This window comes from Anguilla rostrata, chromosome 13, assembly GCF_018555375.3.
Source record: "Anguilla rostrata isolate EN2019 chromosome 13, ASM1855537v3, whole genome shotgun sequence".
NCBI lineage: Eukaryota > Metazoa > Chordata > Actinopteri > Anguilliformes > Anguillidae > Anguilla > Anguilla rostrata.
The window spans coordinates 11,348,394-11,370,977 of NC_057945.1; the positions used below are offsets into that span (position 1 = coordinate 11,348,394).

The window sequence follows — 22,584 nt, forward strand, 5'->3', positions numbered from 1 at the left end:
GGATGAAGATGGCAAGAGGAAAAGATCTAAGTGACTTTGAAAAAGGGTTCATTATAAGGGCATGGATGGCAAGAGCTGGCTAGTGTCTCAATAGGAACAGTGACTAAAGTGACATCTGCATTTAGATCAATGGGAAAGACATCAGTAAGTATATTAGGAAATTGTGGTCGAAAGCGTACATTTGATTATCGTGATACTTGTGCCATAGCGTGATATGCAAGGAAAAACAGACGAACAGCTCTTCCTCAGGTGACTGGTAATGTCAATGCAGGACATGATCAGACTGTGTCAGCAAGAACAGTCCATTGACAACTAAATAGAGAGGGATATTATAGTAGGGTTGCAGTGCATAAACCCCTCGTTACAATGACAAATGCACATTTGAGAGTTCAGTGTTGCAAAAACTATAGGCACTGATCTACATACCTCTTCTTTTTATAATATTAAAAGAAGAGGTATGATTCAAAGTACATGAAAATGCAAACATACCCTATGGGAAACTGACTAGATGGGTCACTTATAAACAAAATGTGTGCACATTTACAACAATTTCAATTTGGGAAAATCACACACATTCTTGCACAATCTGTGAAGACATATACTTTATTATAATCAAAAATAGTAGTGTCAGAATTTAAATTTTATAACCTGCACTTTATGCACACCAATATCCACGGCTTTCGAAATGGAACAGAGCAGAACTATCCAGATACACAGCACACTGCAGACAAGTTAAAGGTTGGTGGCAATAGCTACTGATTGTGACAAACTGTATCAATGTGTTACTTTTCCTCAAAATGTATGCTATCTGCTTCTTGCAAGTCTTGCACAGTGTCTTGGGTAGAGCGGTTGCCCTCCTCTTCAGGAGGCCAAATGTCTGCCTCCTGCTGGCCTGCGATCTCAGCAGGCTCTTTCCCTTGTTGAGCCACTCCTGTTACAAACAAATCGCAAGCGAGCCCCGTCTCAGGTTCAGGTGCACTGTCTCTGTTCAGCATGGCACCTTTAGCATCATGGCACCCTATAGTGTGGCATGAGCAGTCTGCAATATCTTCCTCCATGTCTGCCCCTCCACCTTCAGGCGTACTGCAGGTGTTTCTCTCCATGTCGATTTTTTCATATCTGGCATCCTTATTCACATCCTTGTTCTCTGCCATGAGCCCAATGTCCCGATTACCTTTAGTTTGGTTAGTGTCACTGCAACACTCAACACTCCTTACGATCTCTACAGTAACACGTTTTTGCTTCCCCTCTTTCACATTACTATGCGCCATTGCACCCAGACATACAAGGTCCTCCATTTCTCCCTCACCACTGACAACAGAAACGAATTCTCCATCCTCACCCCTCCCCAGGTCTGTTTCAACTGTAGGCGTGTTGTCTGTTTCTCCAACCAGAGCTGTCTCATCTGCATCTCCAAAGCATTCCTTAGCATGACCAAGTTCAATCAAGGCTGATGTCTTCCCATAACTCTCAGTCTCTTCTGCCTCTGGCAATTCCTCTGAGCTACCACACATTTTATTCTCACAACTGAGCGATATTTGATTTATTTGCTTTGTTTCAATTTCCACTCTCATCTCATTGTCTTTCACCCCCTCCCCAATATCCTCACCTGTTCTCTCTTCCCCCTCTTTCTCCCTCCCCATAATCACAGTGTCCCTGGAGGTGTGGCTGTCAGAACTACTGCAGGACAATGTGTCATCATCCACTTGCCCACCTATCTCCTCCTCCCCTTGCCTTTCCTCTTGCAGCCCCACCCTTTCTCCTAATAGCTTAGTATCTGGCATCACTGTATTCCCTCGTCCTTCCAGAGCAGTGATTTCTTCTGATTGATCTATTGAGTTGTCAGTGGAATCCTCTTCCAATACCTCTTGACTCTGAGGTGCCATCAGTACTGTGCTCCGGTCTATTTCTCTCTTGCGTACCAGATCAATTGGTGCTTCCTTGACTTCTCCGTCCTCACCCACATTCTCTGGATTATCCCAGAGTTCCCCTCCCTCCTCCTCCTCATTCTCTGAGTCGGGGGCTGTGTGTCTGCGAATACGGTACACGGCATCCCAGAGGGATTTAGGGTACTGAGGCTCCTCTCTCTGAATAGGAGACAGACTCTGGGGAGGGAGTAATGTTTCTACTGGTGTCTCAAGACTTTGGTGTTCAGAGTTTGAGAATACATCAAGGGGGAGAGAAGAACTGGAAGTACAGTGAGGAACAAAGGGAGAGAGAGGAGGAGAAGGAAAGTGGGTAAGTGAGTTAGAGTCCTGGGGATGGCTGGAGGAGCATACAGTGCACAATGGAGAGTGAGGTCTTGAAGAAGAGCAAGTGCATGAGGCAGACCTAGAGAGAGAACAACAGGAAGCAGTGTGTGAGAGAGGAGAGGGCACTTGCAACAGATCATTAGTGGGAGACCCAGACAGAGGCAAGGAGAAGCTGAGAGGAGGCATTAGAGTGGGAGACTTAGGAGGTGTGTGTGGGGGAGAGTCAAAATTAGAAGGAGCCAGACAGAGGTTCTCAGAAAGTGATGGCAAACCATAACTGTCCTCGTAATGACTAGAGGCATCCTGGTTGACTTGAGAATCGAAAGAAACCCTTTCCTCTAAGTTACTCTCTTGCATGACGATGCCTTGTATTTTAGTGCTAATATCAGCCTTTTCCTCCACAGATGACTCATGCATGTCAGTATGTTGTATGGATTTCGGCTCTTCGACTTGGCTGCATCTCTCGTCCATTTCCATACCAGGGGTATTTTCCCCACCTAACTGCAGGTTCTCTTCTGCAGTGTCACTATCTTGCAAATAGTTTTGATCCTCATCTTGTTCTCCTTCATGTGTTGCTTCTGACCCTCCTTCCATGGAAGGTAGTTCAGAAGAGGACTGTTGCATCTCACCAGTATCGTGTACTGCAGAATCAGGGGGTGGTTCCTTTGACTTTGTCTCTTCAACACTGGAGCCCAGGAGGGGAATCCCTAGGATCCTCACAGCCCTCTCCTCCAGGGTCTCATTAGCAGGAATCACTGGACTGAGCAAGTTGGAATTAGGGAATTCACTTGGTCCCTCTGCTTCAATGGCACTGATGCTGCTGGATACATCTGCCTCTGAAGGACTTTTATGCAGGAGAGTTACATTTTCTTCATTGTCTGGCTCTTGGGACTGCAACTCCTGTTTCCCTAACTCTCCCTCTGTTTCTTCCCAACTTTTTTGCGATAGGATGTCCTGTGGTAAAATATCTGATTCCTGTTCAGATGTGACAGCAGGGTTATTATTTATGATTCCTGTGTTGTTAAGAGGGCCAGGGTTTTGACTCTGAACTTCAGATGGATACTGGACATGCTCTTTTTTAGGGGGGGAGATGAACTCTGCTCTCACAATAACACAGGTGGCATCAATGATGAAAATGCCCCTGCTTCCATCAGATATGGCGTCTTCCTTGTGCTCCAGCATACTCTCCTCAGTGGTATAACCACATATAGTACTAGTTGAATCATCTTGATTATGGATCAGATCTCCAGCTGCCCCACTCTGTTGCTCCCAGCTCCCTTTAATGCATTGGCAGGTAGGATTAGTATTCACTTGAGCCACAAGACTAGGCTCCTTCCATAAAGGGAACTTAATTGAACCATGGGGTTGTTCCACTCTCTTGCCCATTTCAGGAGCTGCTCTAGCTTGAGGGCTCTTAGTCTTGGAACCTTCAGTGTCCTCAGTATTTACAAGGCTTTGGCAGTTTGTTCCCCTTGTCTGGTACCTTGGTCCAGTCTGAATAGCCCGAAATAGCTCCTCTCTGTGTGCAGCTTCCTGTTCATTCCCTGTGTAGGTGTGAACAGCCGGGGAGCTGGAGCTGCCGCTCATCTTTGGGAGAGGGGTCCATAAAGGAGGCGCTCTGCTTGAAGAGCTGAACTGATGCTGATCTGTGACTTTAGAGTCAATTTCATCTGCAAGCTGGAAGCCCGTGCTGCCTTCTCCACGACCCTCACTCCTCAGCACTCCTGTCTCTGAACCTGCTGTGCCAGTCAGGTTTGGAATGCCGAACAATGGCAAAGAGATAGGCTGCAGTGGATCTTCAGGAGAGCTGGACAACCCGGCTAACCCACCAAGACGGGACACCAGGCAAAAGACTGTCTCTCGCCCTCTCTTCTTTCTTAGCTTAGCCTTAACACCTTTGCTGGCGTCAGGCAGGGTTTGCTCTTTAAGCTCAGGTGTGATCTCTGGCTGCCCTTGGTATGGTGACTGGGCAGTGCTATCCAGCAGAGGTTTTGGTGGAAGGGGAGAGCCATTCCTTGTCTTGTTATCACCATGTCCTTGTCTGTGATGGAGATCAAGCTGTTTCCTATTATTCCACTCTTCCATCCATGCCTCCTCTCCTTGCTGCCCCATCACGTCTCTATGACCTTCCTGTTTCACAGAAGCCGCAAGCATGCCATAGTTACCCTCCTGTTCATGTTGTTGTGCTAAATTTGGTTTGATGTAACTCACGGTGTCTTTCATAGCATATTTATGAGGCTGCAGTGTTTCAAGCAGAGAGTAATGGGGAGCACTGTAGGGTGGAGGGGGATTGTATGATGGGGGTAGGCTTGACACCCTTTGCAGGTAACTGAGTTCATTCTCCTTGCGATTCTTCTCCCCCGACTTCTTGAGGAAAGGGGACTGAGGAGGTCTAAATGGAACTGCTGGTTGCCTTTCTTCCTCTTGTCTCCACCCTCTCATGGGAGAATTCCATGTTGGTGGAGGGTATGTGCCCTGGAGGTCCGCACTGCCATCTCTACCCACCCACTGTGTGAGCCTTTCTCTCTCCTGCGCCTGCACCCTTTGGAACCCCTGAGCCCCCCACATTTCGGCCTCCATGCGCCTCTTCCTGGGCAACGAGTGACAGTAGCGGGAAGCCCAGGCCTCCAGTTCACGGTGGCTGCTGTCACTCATGCTCCTCTTGCAGTCTCTCCTGTAGCGAAAGGGGCTACACGGCTCCCACCTCCTCCCCCACCCCTCCCTTTGCACCCTCCTTTCCCTCTCCTGCTCTTTGTGTGCCCTCTCCATTTCCGCCCGCGCCCACTCCCTCTCTGCTCTCTCGCGTCCCTGCTGATTGCTGAAGCCTTGTGAGCGGGGCTGGCTGTCTAATGCAAAGGGGAAGTCGGACGGCTGTACGCCTGTCCTGTTGGCGTGATCCCGCAGAACCCAGCCAGTTCGAGAGCCGGGCGCTGTCCACCAGTTCATCTCACGGCTGAGATCTCTCTCGTACAAGGGCTGCTGGGAGTGTGGCGTGCGCTGCTTCTCTCGGTACCTGTGAAGAAACATCCAGAGAACATTTTCTCGCAGTCCAATTCTCAGGGCTGGGGTGTCACAGAGTGCCTAATGGACTGGGCTCTAAACAGAACGATGGTAATTTGATTTATGGGTTAGGCACTATTGTTACAGCTTTGAATAAGACAGATACCCTGAATTGTCCGAAAAGATAAATAAGTTGACAGAACGTGGAAAGTGTGACCCATGTAACTCGCTCTGGTCCAGGGTGGCTGTCTACCAAACAAACAATGTAATTCTGAGGCAAATCAATTGGCAAAGGCCAATAGGATTTAGGGGTGTTTATTTTCTTAACAACCAACCCCCAGCCTTCCAGGAGTCCAGATGATATTAATATTAATCAAATAAAAGTACTGGTTCCTAATTAATTTGGATAACAACTTTAAAAGCTCCAAGTGAATACTAAGAACCATGGAAACTAAGAAACATGGTTTGTCATGTCTGATGAACATCAATCTCAAGAGAAATTACAAATGTACAAACTCATTAAAATATAGCATGTCACATTTGATTGAAGAAATGTTATGCCCATTTTTATATCATTTCCTGCTCGCACAAAAATACATTAATAATTAAAACAATGTTTTTTTAAATCCTCCAAACGAGTACAAACATGCTATATTATCAGCGGATAAATAATATCAAATAAAAGACAGACTGCTGTTGGTCACTGAGGTAAAAACACACTGAACTGGATATATTTTTAAAGCTGTAATTTGACACGTTGGATTGTAGTGGGTCTATAGTCTTGAAGGAGCATTTGGAATACGTACACGTGTGACAGGTTCTGCCCTGGAACAGTCCCATATTTAGAGTACAGAGACGGCTGCCTTTGGTTCCCTGTCCAGTACTCCATCACAGAAGCCTTGGAAACACAGCCTGCATTCTAGGACACAATAACCTCTCATATTTACATTGCTTAACAAATACATTTCGGCATTCATATTGCCCTGATGTTTAATGAGACATGCTGTGAAATTGTGAATTTAAAATACACCAAACAAATTGGAAAAGAAAAAAGTCTGTTTCGTGTGAAATGAAGCATTGGTTGACAGAGAAAACAAGGCAGGTTTTCATACCCCATCAAAAAAGAAAAGAAAAAAAGACTGCAGGTCCACAATTAATGCTGATACACAGAGTTCCCAAGACATAAAAGTAGGCACATTATTTAAGGAGAACCCATTTTGAAAGAGGTGTAATGAATTCTGAACTATGCATGCTACTTATGTGTATGGTTTTCTTAGCAGGAAAACGGCTCAATTTAGTTTTAAAAACTTGGAACAATATTCCCAATTCGTCTAATCAAACAGCCAAGAACATACAGCTTCATGTTTTGGAACTACACGACAGCCCTTCATCATCCCACGGCTATCCAGCACGCTAAACACTTTCCTGCGTAAACTACTATATCCATGATACAAGCAGACATCTTTTACTGAGAAAGTGTTGGTTAGCCTTCTTTCAGCCAAGATCCCTGACACTCACACATACCTGTGTGCCGTATGCAGGTCTGGATGGTTATCGCTGGGCGATGGTGCTATCCAAACGCACTGGACAACAGTTGGTTTTAGAAAGAGGTAGCTTTTCAAACCCCTATCCTTGCACGCCCTATCACCCCCCCTCCCCTCCCCTCCCGCTCCCCACCCCCTGCCCGGGCCTCCATCACTGGTAGAAGCCTCCCTTTTCAATTCTGAATGACCTATCAAAACAGTGCATGGGAATTCTTTAATTAAGTTAGGAGCGATCACTGTCCAGCTCTGGCTGCCACCCGGCACCTCCCTGTCATGACTGATGGGACAGTGTAAACACCCCTCTCCACTGGGCTGCACAGGCATCACGCACAACATGTACTTACTTAATCCTCTTCGTTCCCTGTGGAACATAAGGCTGCCACTATCTGCTTCCAACTGGTCCTATCCTGTGCAGCATGTTGTGCCTCGCCCCAAATGTGCAAACACACATTCGCTCCCTAAATGTGACACAGCAGTTAAATAAAACTGACAGCAGGTCTTTAGTGCATAATCAGCACTTTTTCCCACTCTTTTGTCCGGAGCCACACAGTCCATCCGCATTGACTTTAGTCTGCTGTTCGATGTCACATTACGTGATCAGAAACATGGCAGGAGAGGGACAAGGGGGACGATGAACTCAGACCATGAGAAGCGAGGGTACAGAACAGGGTTGCCAGGTTTGGAGCCATTTTCTCCAACAAACTCGCAGAACTGTTACCGAATTTGCTCTGATTTTTTAGAACTGAAAGGCCGGTAGGCATTTTTGCATAAACACAGTGAAGATTAACGCTTTCCCGAACAGTTTTGTGTTTCCTTAAAAATTGGTTTGTTTTACAATGCCAACAGTTTTTTGGGAACTTTTTCCACAGCAAGTGCAGTTGAAAGCACTTCAGATTTTGTATTTATTTTTGCTACATGATATCATAGTTTTGGCTTCTTTTGCAGACATGACAGATCACATCATGTCAGAGGGAGACTATGAAATCAGAGGGACGGGGAGTCAGATTCCATTGAGCTGCTGCAGAAGATGTTGAATTCAACACGTTTTCTGTCACTGGTATTCTTGTCCATTTGGCTGTAGAGCCAAGTGAAGCAAAATCGCCTCTCAAAAAAAGTATATACTAATTTCTAAGGCCACATTAATCGTAACACAGGAGTTCTGGTTGTACAGAGTGCTTGTGGGCCTGAGGGGGCAGTAATGGGAGGTGGGTGTGGGGGTTGGGGTTGGGGGGGGGGGGGGTGGTGGTGGAATTGGGATATAGATAGGAATCTGTTGTTTTGGTGGGTGAGCTCAGGGGAGCGCTAGTTTTCCTTTCTTTGAAACTCACCAGCGGAACAAACAGGATTTTCTCTCTCAACAGAAAGTCTGCACATCAGCAAAGAGCGGTCGACACAGATAACAGGTCAGGAGGGAGGGTAGAAACGATAGGCGCTGACAAAACTCGGCGGTTGGAAATAGCAGCAATATCGTTTACTCAATTCTTTTTTGTTCATTCCTTCATTTTACATTTATAAAGACACTCAAAACACTTTGAAATTAAAACAGATCAAACTGAATCCCTGTAACATACCGCACAAAATGTTTTTTTTTTTAAAGCCAAAAAGTTCTGATCATAACAATTTTCATCTTTATCAGTGAAATACGAAGTACACATGGAAAGTGTCCAATTGTTTCACAAATCCAAAAAATCAGAAAAACCTTAAAACTCAGGACCTCACGGCCTACAGAATATTTCTCTCTGGCCCTGAGGGCCTGTAAGGTCACACAACCCACATAAAAAAAATACTTTTATTTCTCTCTTCTGTCACTTAGTGCTCACACACGTTATCCCAATGTGTCACACTACAGTGTCTATGAACTTGAACATCTCTCTTTCTCATTGCATCTGTTCCTTTCTCCTCAGAGTAGCATGGTAGAGGCTTATATTTTGGGCAGGATCACAACACTGAATCTGCGTGTCGAATCGCTGGGGCAGGATGTCGTCGTAGAAGCCTGGCGTCCCGTGCTCCCTGCGCATCTTGGACGACAGGTACACCGCTGCCCCCTCCTGGCACAGGTGTGTGAGGGTGTCCATCAAGAGAGGGTATGTGTCTGACAAGTACACAATGTCGGCACCCAAAACTAAATCCCAGTCTGAGGGGAACTGCTCCTGATCCAGGCCCCAGGAGAGGGGGAGGACAGTGGGTGTGACGGAGGGCCACCCTGACGGGGGCCTGTTTGCGGAGACATTTTTCTGCAGCTGAGGAAGTGCATGGGGGAGGTCAGTCAAGGTCACTTCAGCTCCTAAATGTGGAAAAATGAAGACACCACCCAAGTAAATGAATAGCTCCTAGCACAGAGTTTATATGCACAATTAACTATTGATAGGGTTTCTGGTTACAAAAGAACAGGCACATTCGATTGACACTAAAATTTAATTGACAATAAAAGTTTTCGCAAAGTTAGGGAGGACTCGTCAATCACGCCATGGTTGTAAAACTGAAGGAAAGATTCTCAATGAGTCCTGAAGACGTTGTTACCTTCAACTCACACAACGTTGGCGGCCTCTGCTGGACAAAAACAGAACTAAAAGCTTCAACTTACCTAATCGTGCGGCCAAAATACCAACAATGCCAGTGCCAGCCCCCAACTCAATGACTCGCTTTCCCTTCAGGTCGAGTTTTTCCAAGTACCGACACAGGTAAAGTGCCTTTAAGAAAGATACATACACAGAAATAATAGTTTAGCTCTCTTTAGGACATTAATCTACTTATGGAATTAATTACATATTTTTGTTTTAATAACAATGTAATGTGTATGGCACTAACATAAAGCTTGAATCTGACAGCTGGTAGTACAAACATTTCCCTGTAGGCAATAATATCTGGTACACTCACAGCGTCCCACACTTGCGCAGCCACGCCGAGATTAGCGCTGAAAACCTGGCTGATCTTTAACTCCTCACTGCTGAACCTATAATTGACCTCTTCAGAGAACGCATCCGCAAACAACTCGTCACCCATATGAAAGGGATATCCCTCTTGTTCACCATCGAAACTCATTGCAGCAAAAATAATAAACTTAAAGTTTACACGAACGTCCGAATATGCTAAATGGAGCAATGCAGTTTGACATCGACGCCTATCACTAACTGCTTAAAACAAGTTAGCCAGCTAGCTATTTAGCGCGGTTGGACACGTTTTCTTCACAATTCTGGCTATGTCTGGCGTCGCAGAATACAGAAGCCTACGGCAAACTGTCTTAGAAACAAACTCTGAGTCCGTGTACTGCAGGCATAAATTCTTTTTAAATTTCTTCACGCGTGCTCCGGCCCGACTGCGCAATTCTTTATACCTCCACGCTGGCAGCACATTGCTAGCTGCGAAGATGTTGGTAACATGTAGTTAGCTTCATGTTGATGACGTCATCTGAAAGAATATCTTTTCCTGCTTTAATTAACGCACAAACAGTAAAGAAATCATAATGGCGATAAATCGTAGCGAATGTCTTCTAAATTAGATCATTTTTAAATAAGACAAAATGTGGTTGCAAAAGTAATATAATGGCTAATGGTGACGTTAGATTTTGAAATAACGTTGTGGATCACTTTCTAAACCGTAGGGGCCTTTATTAAACATAATTATTTAAATAACTGTGGTGCGTTCTTATTTCTATTCAAACCAGCTGATTCGAATTCAGAGTAGAATTTTGTGTTGTAGGATATATGTGTAGGCTACAGCGGTCGTTGATTTAAATCTCATAGTTAGTCAATACCATCAGTACTTAGTCAAAATCTGAAGATCCATACTTGAAACCCCAAACATAAATTCGGTTGTTAGCTTACCCGTGTTACTAATATGCTACACTGGTAATTAACAACTTAATTCTTAAGAACAGACTGCCGCAGGAGAATTTGCTTAAATCGCTCATCCGCACCTCCTACACTGAGTGACAGCTGTGTTTTGTCACGCTGGGTGGGAGTGGGAACGCTGGCCCTGGCTGTTAAACATGCCAGAATGACCCTTGAATTGTTGCCCAGCTTTTGCTATTTGGCCTACTTCGCAAAACCTGCCTTGCATCGCCCTTCCTCCTCCTCCTCCTTTGCAACCCACTACATATCCTTTCACACCGTGTCACGTGCACCGCGGTCTGTTTACAAAATAGGCTGATCCCCGAGTCAGGACACGCAGACACCGTGGCTGCGCGTGCCAAAGTCCAGCTCACGTCTCAGGTCAGACCTCGTTCTCAAGGCGTATGAAAAAAATGAAACATTAGCTGGACAGCTTTATCCGCTTTACAAATCTGCATGAAACATAGGGCAGCCCTGCAAAAATACATGCAAGCAATTATTGTAATTCTCCAAAAGCAAATATGATTATAGTAGAGAAATAATGCAAGATATCAAATCGACCTATGAAATATTCTTCATCACGTGGGTTGAAGTTACGGTGCATATGACTATGTGGCCCAAGGCTTTAGGAAAGAAAACTATGGCCTTAGATGAATGAGCAAGCCACGCAAAAGCATACAGTGAGGAATGAGCACTACAGCTACAGGTTGGGAACTAATCAGAACCAGGGGTCATCACCGTGTTCGTAGCGGACTTTTTGTTCAAAATGCGATTTTTACCACGGACATACAAACCTTGAAGTGGTCAAGTTTTAATTAATTCATTTATTAGTATCAGAAAACATTATATTGTCAATATTTTAACAAGAAAATGATTGCAATGTACATTATCATGGGAAAAAAACTTTTTTTTCCCAATCAATTTTTTTTTTTTTTGCCACAGACACAGACAAGTCTTGCCACGGACACGTTTGTCCGTGTACGGACACGTTGATGACCCCTGGTCAGAACGTTGACTGCAAACTAATGGATTAAACGCCTCTGGCAAATGAAGGTTGGAATAACTAATGGTATATTGCAGTGGTCGCTCTAGTCAGCAGGTCTGACCGCAGGTAAGCCAGGTCACAAGATATACTGACCACAGCCGGAACTTTCCCTTTACATGGGCGGGCTCTAGTCTTGCTAACATGCCTTCACCCCACAGTGGTAAATTCACATGGGTCTGGACATGAGCGGTAATGGGAAGGGGCTAGGCGGTGAGTCAAACTGGCAGCTGGTGTCTTCGGCTAAGTCCACCGGTCTCATCTGCCACCTCCCCTCCCAGAACACCTGGCGGCATTTGGGTCAGGCCTCCACAGAAGCCATGTTCCCAGAAGGCTGTGGAGCTGCTCTCTAATTTTCAGGTCATATGTTTGATTTAGAAAACAAACAGCAGCCCAAAGGTGGGTTACATCACCCTCCCTAAAGAAACCCAACCAAGGAGAGTTTTCATATTTTATTAAAATCAAGAGGCACACAGACCCACATATGCGCATGCGCACACACACGCTCACACACACGCTCACACACATTTTATTCAATATAAAGAATACTTTATAAACATTTGTAACAATATGACATCATCTTGAGAACTTTATGAATTTGCTGGTTTAAAAGATTGTCTACATGTCTTAAATTAGATTTTTTATAGCCAGCTTTACAGCTTACCATTTTCGCTCTGTGGTTTTACCAATTCTAAAGAGTTTCTAAACAGCACAGACAAAAACACTGTCCTTAAAATATCTCACTAGGCTTTGTCTCATAAATGCATTCACACATAAATACAAACATAATAATTTAAAACAAGATTGTTCTTAAAAGGCATGGCACACTAGTGATGATTTTGAAACCCCATTCTCCATTTTGTCAGTCAGGGTGTTTTTAGTGGTTCATTGTTTCCTGGAGATCACAGTCACTGTCCCCTCATGACACAGAGCACAGCCTCTGATAATTGTTACAGACTGCCCGCGTGCTGAACATGGCCCACAATGCACTGCAGAAAGTAAGTGGTTCCAATTGCTGAGGTTGAGGTGAGGCCCGCCCACCCGAATGACCAGCTTCCTGCCCTGCTGCTCAGGGTCAGTGTGTTCGGTTCTCCGGTCAGCGTGACCCTTGTCTCTGCACGTGGGAGGCTGGCGCTGTCCTCTGACGACCGCGGTCGACCCGCGCGGTCAGCGTTTGATGAACTGCAGGTTGATTTCGGTCTGCGGCACCAGCAGCGTTCTGGTCATGGGGCGGACCGCCTCGGCGTCCGGGTCGGGCCTCACTTCGAAATGGATCAGGATCTGACGGGACAGAGCGACACGGAAACAGAACTGAGCCGCGAGCCCAGAACTCCGGGCCGTGTGAGCGAACACGTTTCGCTTTCTTTCTTTATTTATTTATTTATTTATTATGTTTATTTGCTAAGGGACAGATACATTTAAACATAGATTATTGTCAAACAATATCCAATGCAATGTATCACAGCATTTATAGCATATGGTAATTTCCGATGCTTGTCCCTAGATGGGCTTTTCAAACACACACACACATACAGCACAAAATCATATAATCATAAAATACATACAATAAACTACTAGAGCATTATTATGCACATTAAAATTGAGTAAAGATATCATAAAATTTGATGAAAACCTAGCAATTCATAATCACATATGCTTACACGACTGAGTGCATTTTAAAAATTTCTTCAGTTTATACTTAAAATGCTCAAAATTATGGTCGGTTTTAAACTGTTGTACAGCGCGTGCCTGGATGGGTACACATACTTGCGCCAGTGCCAAGTAGAGCTCCAGCTCGGCTATCCGGCGCCCGATGCAGCTGCGCTTGCCCACGCCAAAGGGCACCGAGGCGTAGGGGTGGTGCCCCTGGTCCCGCCGCAGCCAGCGCTGGGGCAGGAACTCGTCCGGGTTCGAGAACATCTTCTCGTCCCGGGACGTCGCGTAGTGGCACAAAGTAATGAGGGTCTGAGGAAATGGATGATGGGAAGAAGAGAGTGAGAGACAGAGAGAGAGAGAACTTGAAATTATCCCTCTGAATGACTGCAAGCCATGCGTATTTCTTCAAGCCCTTGCCAGACAACTGATTTTGTGCTCTGCTAACTTCAGTGGGATTGATAACCAAACCACTTTTATCATTTTCACACCGAGTCTGTGTGAGTCAGTCATGTTGTGTGCGCTCATCCTTCTATGAGAAGGAATAAAAAAAGGAGAACTCACACTTTTTGGAATGAGGTAACCTCCCACTTGGATGTCTCTGTCGGTAATGACTCGGCCATTGCCGGGGATGACTGGATAAAGTCTGGAACAGACAGCAGCAGCCCACTGTGAATACATGCACTACCGGAACTGGACTACAGATGGCACCACTGGGTCACACGTTCAAAGGGGCAGAGACGCTGTCCCTCCATCACGTATATGCTACACCAATGACCTAATCTATTTGCAATGCCTTTATTGTGTTAAATCTGCTTTGTTATGTGTGAGGTCTGTAATTTCACTTATGATCACAAACAGGAACTAAAATAAGTGGTTTTCAGCGGTAACAGCTCTGAATTGTGCATCTAGGCAATTTGCTATTTATGACATAAGAAATTTCTTTTTTTCTAGTTGATTCATTTGGATGTAGTCATCTGACACAGTTTATAAATTTAGTAAATTAACTCATCAAATGACACTGTATAAAAAAAATGTAACTTTACAATAATATAACAAAAACTTGCCAGGCAGCAAACTATTTTCTGCTGTCTAGCTAAGTCAATTGTGCATGTATTATACACCTCCAACACATAGACAGCACAGCCTAGCCGGTGGACTGGAAAACAACGTAAGCTTGCATTGCACTCTTTCAAACTGACGAGGATGCAGGTGGGTTTGCACTCACTCAAGGGGGATTTTTAAAAAACATCAGAAGAGAGGGAAGAGAATAGGGATTTCGGGAAAGCCAGAGGACGGCCTCACCTGAGCACCTCCTTCACCACGGCCTTCAGCAGGGGCATCTGAGCTACGTCCGCGGCCCCCGGGACCTCCCGGCCTCTCAGAACCCCGAGAACCTCGTCCCGCAGGGCCGCCTGCACCCCCTGGTGCCGGGCCAGCTCGTACAGCGACCAGGACATGGTGCCGGAGATCTGAGACCAGGCGGAAAGGGAACGGTCAATTTAAGGAGGGCTTCCACAACAGGGCTTTCACAACAACAGCAGGTCATATTCCATTAGTCATTAGTCAATGCTGCTACGTGTCGCCCACTGTTACTGTGCAACTTATTCTCCCTTCTCCCTTTGGTTTCCATGGTTGGTTTGATTTCAGTTCAGTATCGTTTCAGATTTTTGAACCTGCTAAGTAAGATCCCTTTAGTTAATCAATTTATGATAGATTTAAATCTTACACCTGCCCCAAAATCCTTTGCAAGTGTAGGTCCAGCATGAACACAATTTAACTCATTGTAACCTCAGAAATTAATTGTCATGGAAAACTGGTTTGGGACCTGTGTAGGTCCCCAAAAGGTTACCTACTGCAGGCCGCCTGAAAAGTTAACTATGCCGACAGCTCTGTTCCTGAGGGGAAGTAATAGCCCTGTCAAAAGCAGCCCAATACATTTAGCCGCAGAAAGTTTGTTTGACTCGATTTTACCTTAACACATTATTTGCCTTTGCTTACAACCACTGGCTATTGGGTATTACTCATCTTCAAATTAGACAGTAACTCTCGAACCTGCAGGATTACTGTGACTGATGCCCACTGGTCAGAGCAATTGAAATGAAGGAGAGGAGCGACCCTCACCGTGTCCACCCCGGCTAGCAGAAGCTCTGTCACATTACTGTACACGGTCTTCAGCGGCAGGCCTTGCTGTGACAGGTAGTATGTCAGATACCGCCCCTCCACTTCCTCTCCCCGGGCCAGCCTTTTGGCCTCCTCCTGCAGACGCTGGTCAATGTGGCCCTTTGCTAGAGAGAGAGAGACATAAGATCGTTTGTTAGTGAGGTTTAAAATACAGTATGATATTGGGTGATATGCTGGACTCCCAGCAACAGTCAGCACTGACATGGACAGGATTTGGTTCCAAACAGTGAGCTACATCATTGCACCAGGGACTAGTGCTTTGACCAGATGTGTCACATGGGAGCTCCACATATACTGTATATCACTGTAGTATCATAGATCTACCATGCTAGACTATGTCATAAAGTTGGTGTGACCGGTTTTACTGACTGGTCAGATAAATTAACTCATATAATATGTGCTAGCTTTCACACCACTCCATTTCTATGGTTTTTCTCCTTTTCTCACTGGTCATAACATATCTAACATCTACAGCAAGCAACTTTTCCAGGAGGGTTGAAAATGTTGTCTATGTGTACTTTAAGCACTGAGGACAACTTCTTATCAAATCTGATTTTATCACAGAATCCAGATTATGGCACTTCCTTCTAGGGGTAGGGGTTAGATTCGCTCAGGTCTCACATCACACCGCATCATGCTGAGGGAAAGCAGCAGCATAATTCTGTTACCCGTATTGGGGTTCTGTGCGAAAGTGCCCTGAGCAGATAGTTGGTATGGCAGCCGCAGTGTGGGCTCACCGAATTGGAACATGTAGTCCCAGCACTGGCAGAAGGTGTCCCAGGGCCTGGTGAAGATGCGGTGGAGCCAGCCGGGCATGGCCATGGTGAGGAGGGTCATGACGAACATGGTGTTTATGGACTGGATGAAGCGCTCCGTCTCCGGGGGGACCTGCGCGTCCAGGCAGCCAATCCGCGACTCGAACAGCACGGAGGAAATACCTGCGGAAAGCTGACTGGTTAGTGCCCCTCAACAGTACCTCAGTGGAACTACTGTGGCACACTGCCCAGGTTATTGGCTGAAGGATGACCAATGACAGTGGGGTTGAGACAAATCACAAGATATGGGAAAATGACATAATGGTACCTTGAGGAGCCCAGTGAGTGAGGTTGTAGGATTGGTTAGTCTCAGTATGATGCGTTGCTTATGTCCAATAAACAGTATCAGGTTTGTTTCTATCATGGCACTTATAGCCACCACTTCCTGAATGTGCCTAATGCATTCTACGCTCCAAAATGTGTATCTATTGTGTGCCCCCCCCCCGTGAGGTTTCCAGCACCCCCCTTGCAGGAACCAGCACACATTCCAGACCACGTGGGCGCAAGGTGGCGCAGTGCGGGCGTCAGACGACGGGCGCGAGCACGGGCGCGGTGGCGCTCACCCTCCAGGCCGAAGCGGTACAGCTCGGTGGCGATGTCGCGGACGAGGCCGCGGGGGCTCTGCTGGCTGCGCAGCTGCAGCTTGGCCAGGAGGTCGGACACCACGCCGTTCAGGATGCCGTCGTACGCCTCCACCGCGCGCGGACGCAGCATGTGCTTGGCCAGGAGGCTGCGCACCGCCTGCCACTCCTCCCCCTCCCTGCACGGAGACGCACAGACATCGCACACACAGCCTTCTGATCATTAGGATCCTTTTGTTCATCTGAGCATTTTAAATAATATGCCAGTTATTTACTTTATATGTCATGTTATGTCATTATGCTCTGGGATAACCGTCCTGCTAATTAAGCTCAATTGAACTGAATTGAGAGACAGACAGACAGACAGAGTCTGACATTATCCCTCTGACTGATTGTAAAGACAATGTAAACAATTTTTTTCTCCACAAATGCCAGCCAGGCCCTGCAGCCCAGACATCACAGATTGGAGGCTCGTCTATGCATTAGCCAGTCAACTAGGAGTCTGCTGTGGCAGAACAGCATTGGCTTTGTCCTGCTAGGGGAACAGTGGATCCAAGTAGATCAGAGTAACGGTTACATTGGTTCCTCCCAACAACAAATGATGGCAGAGACCCTAGGGGTGTAACGAGCTGGATACTCTCTAGTTCGTTGATAATGAGTGTTAATGGTTTGTGTAAATAGGAATTTACAGAGTATGTAAATGTGCCAAGTGGAGACGCACTGAATGTGGGAGTTTTTGCGCAAAGCTGGCAGTTACAGGACGCGTGAACGTTTGCGTGGCGCACGCAGGCATGGTTTTCGTTTTGGGGGCCAGGCACTCACGACGTGAGCAGTCCGTAGCCGTGTCCGCGGAGCTGGCGGTAGTCCTTCCAGGAGGAGAGGTCCGAGCGCATGGGGTGCTGCCCTTCCTGCCGCAGGACCTGCTCGATCAGCGCCGGGTCCGCCACGTGGACCGTCAGGATCGGCCCGAAACTGGCCTTCCACACCGGCCCGTACCGCTTGCGCCCCTCCAGCTGTGGAGGAATCACTGCAAGAGTCAGCTGCCACTTCCCCCAGACTCACAAACACAAATACAAAATGAAACGCATATAGGAAGCAATATGAATCCAACCTTACACTCATATTGATTCACAAAATTACATCAATGACTCTGTGTGTGTGTGTGTGTGTGTGTGTGTGTGTGTGAAAGGAAGAGTATTTCATAATCTCAATATGACCCATGTCGGGAGCCGGTTCAGCCTTGCTGCTTGCACATTAATCACATTAATTGACTTCCTGCCTCGAACCCTGTTCTCTCTTCATCACCAGGGTATTCATGCATGACACCCTTGGGGAAAAAATACCAGGGGAAACCACGTCCTACAGTTAATGATGGGTGGAGCATTTATGAGGAATGTTTTAAGTTACTTTAAGCACTATTATTACATCCAGTGCTGGATAATGTAATGTTTTAAGCTTCGGTCATTAGTATTAGTTCTTAATAATAAAGAAGATAATTTATGTAACGTGTAAGAGGGGGGCCCTTAACACACCCTTCCAAAGCATCATCTACACAGTGTAAACATGTTAAATGATTTGTGAAAAATGAAAAAGACTTCAATGAAAAACACATGAAAATGAGCAGAAGGGAATCCTCAAGATGTAATAACTGCTAAAACAGCAAAATAAATAAATAAATACAAATAAATAAATAAAAACTCACAACTGCACATTCACAGCTGTTACAGTTACATCACGCTTCTAGTCAGAACAAATCCTCTTTAAAAAACTTCCACTGTCATCATTGCCAAGAGCTAACTAACTGCATTGACTGAGACACACTATAATTCAGTTCCAGTGACTTGTTTTTCTAAACTATGAATATATTATTTATTAGATTGAAATGTGATTAAGGGTCACAAAACGAAAAAGCAGAAATTGCTTTAAAATCTGTTCTCCTACCTGAAGTTCGTGGAGGCGAGATAACCCCCGTTTAGCGAAAAGGTCCCAAGCGAAACTGCAAACAGAGGGTCCGGGCATCTCTTCCAGACTTTTCACCTGATGCGTCTCGGCGCGCTTAGGGGAAGCCGCGCTTTCAAGCCACTTCTCCACCCACTTTATCAGAGGCGAGGCACTTCGCCCTGAAACTCGGAGAGCTTGCTGCAACATATTTCTGATAAACCTCGTACACAAACACCAAGACTCATGTTGTATTGGGGTTCCCGTACAGTATTTATAATGCTCCGAGGTAGTTGTTTTATGACACTCCTGACACTACATGGGCTAATTGATCATATTCAGCCAATAGCAGGGCGTCTTCCAATTCACTCCGCCTAACAGCGAGGATAGGGTGAAATGCGCGTGGACTAAGAAGAAGGTGTGTCCAATCAGAACACAGAAGGGCGACCAACCCACAGAGCTGCACACGTGGAGTGTGAAATCATCAACTTTTCCGATCATTTTGAAAATACAAGGCACAATGCAGCGTGTCAACAGAATGCAACCGCTCCAGGTTATGGCTTTACAGCAGTCATGGTAATGTATTTGCAATTTAGCTCCACGGCAAAGTACTAGCTGATTACTGGACACATAACATTATGTTACGTTCAAACGGTTAAACCTAACAATTAATGTATCATAAATTGTGTTGAAGAAGGCCCAAAATAACGCACCTTTGTACTTTTCTTAAGTTTCATTCCACTTAGTCGAACGGGATTCGGTTCCTATTTAAAGGTTGTTAGAAAGTAACGACAGTTTCTAAACAGCAAATCCCATCCAGCTGTCTGTCTTAATCCCTACCGTCCTGTAGACGCGCTTGGTTGCATGAATCAGCGACGCGTGGATTTTGTGATCTTTACGCACCGTGATGTGGAGCAGATATACGCCGAGGTTTTTGTGCAGTGTGTCCCCCAAATTTACCTACGCCTATGGGATCAGATAATGTATCTTATTGTGTTCGCACTAGCCTATATTAATCAATCAGGTGATTTAAATATCATGAAAACTTGCAATCCCAGAATTTTAACAATCTTATAAAAAATGTTTTTAAATTTTTATTTATTTATTAATTACGCCTTACTTGTTTAGAGGGATTATTTACACTCTTAAGCCACATAAAGGATAAAAGTCCCATATTTACATTCTGCTATGATGCAAACGATTACATAAAGAGGTGATTTTTTAAAACTGTTCAAATGAAAAACTGAAGTGAATCAATAGTTTCCTAACTGGTGAAAGTGTACACACGGTAACGAAAACTAGCCATCTGGTAGATAGGCTTATGAAAATTCAAAGACAAAGCAAATGGTAATGAACCAAATCTGCACTGCGTTAATAATTAAAAAAAAAAATTCTGAAAGAACTCAAAAACATATGTTTCACAACCTAATTAGGAGCCCATTGTTTTAGTTCAGTCTTTAAGTTGATCAGTTACAAAATTTAGTCACTTGTGTCTATATAATTGTTGGCAATATAGCATAATAAGCACAATGTGAATATGGGTCTTTTGTTCTTAGCGACATGCCTAGCCATTTGTAACATAATGGGTCTTAACAGGGTAAATAATTCCTCCATTAAAGTACTGAATGAAGAAAAAATTAACAGCTTCTTAAAATTCTGAGATGGCAAATGTGGTTGCAACGAGAACCAACAAACACAGTGGTCCCCCAGTTGGAGAACCACTGACATAAGCTTTATGAAAACGTTCAGTGATAAAGTAATACATGGTTCTAATGAAGACAGTAAAGTAGAAAACATTGACAGTGACAAAAACATTTACAGCGCTGGCATCAAAGGCTTACTTGCACCTACTAATATGTCAATATAACCTATGAATTACACATCATTAATTACTGTACTATAAGTTGTTTTCATAGTTTATTCCAAATATATTCATGTATAATGGCAATGATCATTTTATGTAGTGGCAATTTAAAAATGCGAACAAATGAGCAGTGTGTTATATAATGGGATGTTTCTGGAGTTAATGGCTTGAAATGAAAACTTTGCTGACTCAAAATTTTTTGGAGGCTCGCCCTTTGTTCAAATAGATGAAAAAAGGGTCCTGACCCGATTCCAACTGATCTGGAAAGCTGCCAAAACTGTCTGTGTGTACAATGAAGTAATACCAACAATACCTAGAATTTGGTTTTAGTTCACAAAATTTTTCAGAGTCCAAAAGATAGACGGACAGCTCGGGTTATACTGGGAAGTGTGGATTTTCTGTAAACGACATATATTTAAATACGCTGGCGGGCACTGGTGTGCTGATGCAGATCATGTAGACCAGGAGCACCCACACTGTTTAGGCTTGCAATCTACTTTTCTCATGGTCAGCACAGTGTGATCAACCAAGTACCAGTATACCTTTCGACCCTACGAGGGATGCGCAAATTCATTACAAACTGCCTGTAAATTTCTCTCACCAGTTACTAGGACCGGACATTACAAGCCCGTAGCCTAAGTAACTAAATTAGCATCTACTAATAGCAAACTGAACGTAGCTTTTTACTTTGTCTGATCTGCACTTAAAAAAATGAACTGTTGCATGCAATATTAGGTAGGCTGTGACAAACTGATTAAGTCGAAGATGTCACATATATGGAATATAATTGCATGCAACCACTCTATAATTTTGAGTAAATCTAAGTAATCTTTATTAAGTAAATCCAATGGTTTATTTTTTGCATCTACTAAATAACCACTATCCAACATTTTTTGAGCATAGTAGCGTTCTGTATATCTAGTGTTGGGCAGAGCTGTTAGCATAGCTACATTTTCCAGTAGCCTTATCATGTAGTTCAACTATTTCCAAAATCAAGTACAATTGTACCTGATTTGGCATAAAAGTAAAATCGTTATATACCAGTGTCATATTGGAACAAAGAAAATCCCAGCTTTAGATTTAAAACACCACTATCCATCGGATAGCCTACTGAAAGCAAAATTCCCTGCCAAAAACCACCATGATTGCCCTGCGCCATATAAAATACATTGGCAAAGTTTACAATTACGTTAAAAAAATATAAGTCGAATTGCATAGAAACCTGTATTTCAATGAAAGTGAAATCACTAGACCATCATATCTGGAAAAAATCCCTGCTTTATTTACAGAATAATCCGTCTGATATTGAAAGCGAAATTCCCTGCCTAAAATCGACCAGGTTTATTGTGTCACCACCACAAATGCTCTGCCCCATATAAAATACATTGGAAAAGTTATCCTGTCACTATCACGTAAAATTGCATATTGCACATGACAATACCACAAAATTTTGAGTGCACAATCATGTGTATATGATGAATGGGCATGTATAATGTAAAAACATTCTCAACAGCAACAGATTGGCCACATTTCATGTCAATCAAGTGCACCTGTTTGTCAGACAGAAGCTGTAGGGAAGAGGGATGAAAATGGGAAGAATTCAGATTTTAACTTGATGCATTTTTAAAAATGACACGCAATCTACCAACATGACCGCCAAGATCGACTCGTCGATCGCGATCAACATATTGGGCACCCCGGATAAACCATCCCCATCATGTGTGACGATTTGAAGAATATTTCTGGCCAGAAATGGGTTTTGCCATTTTGGTTTGTGTGTGAAAAAACATAAAATACAACCTGGGATGCACAGGAGGCAATGATTGAATCGTACCACAACAATCTATCTGCTTATTGATCAGACAAATCAATGGCATATGC

At 44.5% G+C, this 22,584-nt stretch overlaps 2 protein-coding genes and 1 long non-coding RNA gene across 3 annotated transcripts; all 3 read right to left on the reverse strand.

Annotated features, from left to right (window-relative positions):
- Positions 1 to 4,443: 4,443 nt before the first annotated feature.
- On the reverse strand, positions 4,444 to 6,881 carry LOC135238179 (uncharacterized). Its single transcript, XR_010325033.1, has 3 exons — positions 6,777 to 6,881; positions 6,059 to 6,171; positions 4,444 to 5,265 (listed from the first exon to the last, which is right to left on the reverse strand). It is a non-coding gene; the product is annotated as an uncharacterized LOC135238179 (long non-coding RNA).
- A 1,359-nt stretch (positions 6,882 to 8,240) lies between these two features.
- LOC135237966 (EEF1A lysine methyltransferase 3-like) lies at positions 8,241 to 10,124 on the reverse strand. The gene is made up of 3 exons (XM_064305562.1): positions 9,674 to 10,124; positions 9,381 to 9,486; positions 8,241 to 9,080 (listed from the first exon to the last, which is right to left on the reverse strand). Exons 1-3 carry the CDS (start codon positions 9,836 to 9,838, stop codon positions 8,674 to 8,676), a joined length of 678 nt encoding a protein of 225 aa, XP_064161632.1. The 5' UTR covers positions 9,839 to 10,124; the 3' UTR covers positions 8,241 to 8,673.
- Positions 10,125 to 12,105: 1,981 nt separating this feature from the next.
- On the reverse strand, positions 12,106 to 20,590 carry LOC135238034 (25-hydroxyvitamin D-1 alpha hydroxylase, mitochondrial). The gene is made up of 9 exons (XM_064305662.1): positions 18,843 to 20,590; positions 17,724 to 17,914; positions 16,884 to 17,080; positions 16,243 to 16,443; positions 15,446 to 15,609; positions 14,627 to 14,793; positions 13,886 to 13,967; positions 13,436 to 13,633; positions 12,106 to 12,949 (listed from the first exon to the last, which is right to left on the reverse strand). Exons 1-9 carry the CDS (start codon positions 19,047 to 19,049, stop codon positions 12,836 to 12,838), a joined length of 1,521 nt encoding a protein of 506 aa, XP_064161732.1. The 5' UTR covers positions 19,050 to 20,590; the 3' UTR covers positions 12,106 to 12,835.
- Between the last annotated feature and the right edge of the window lie 1,994 nt (positions 20,591 to 22,584).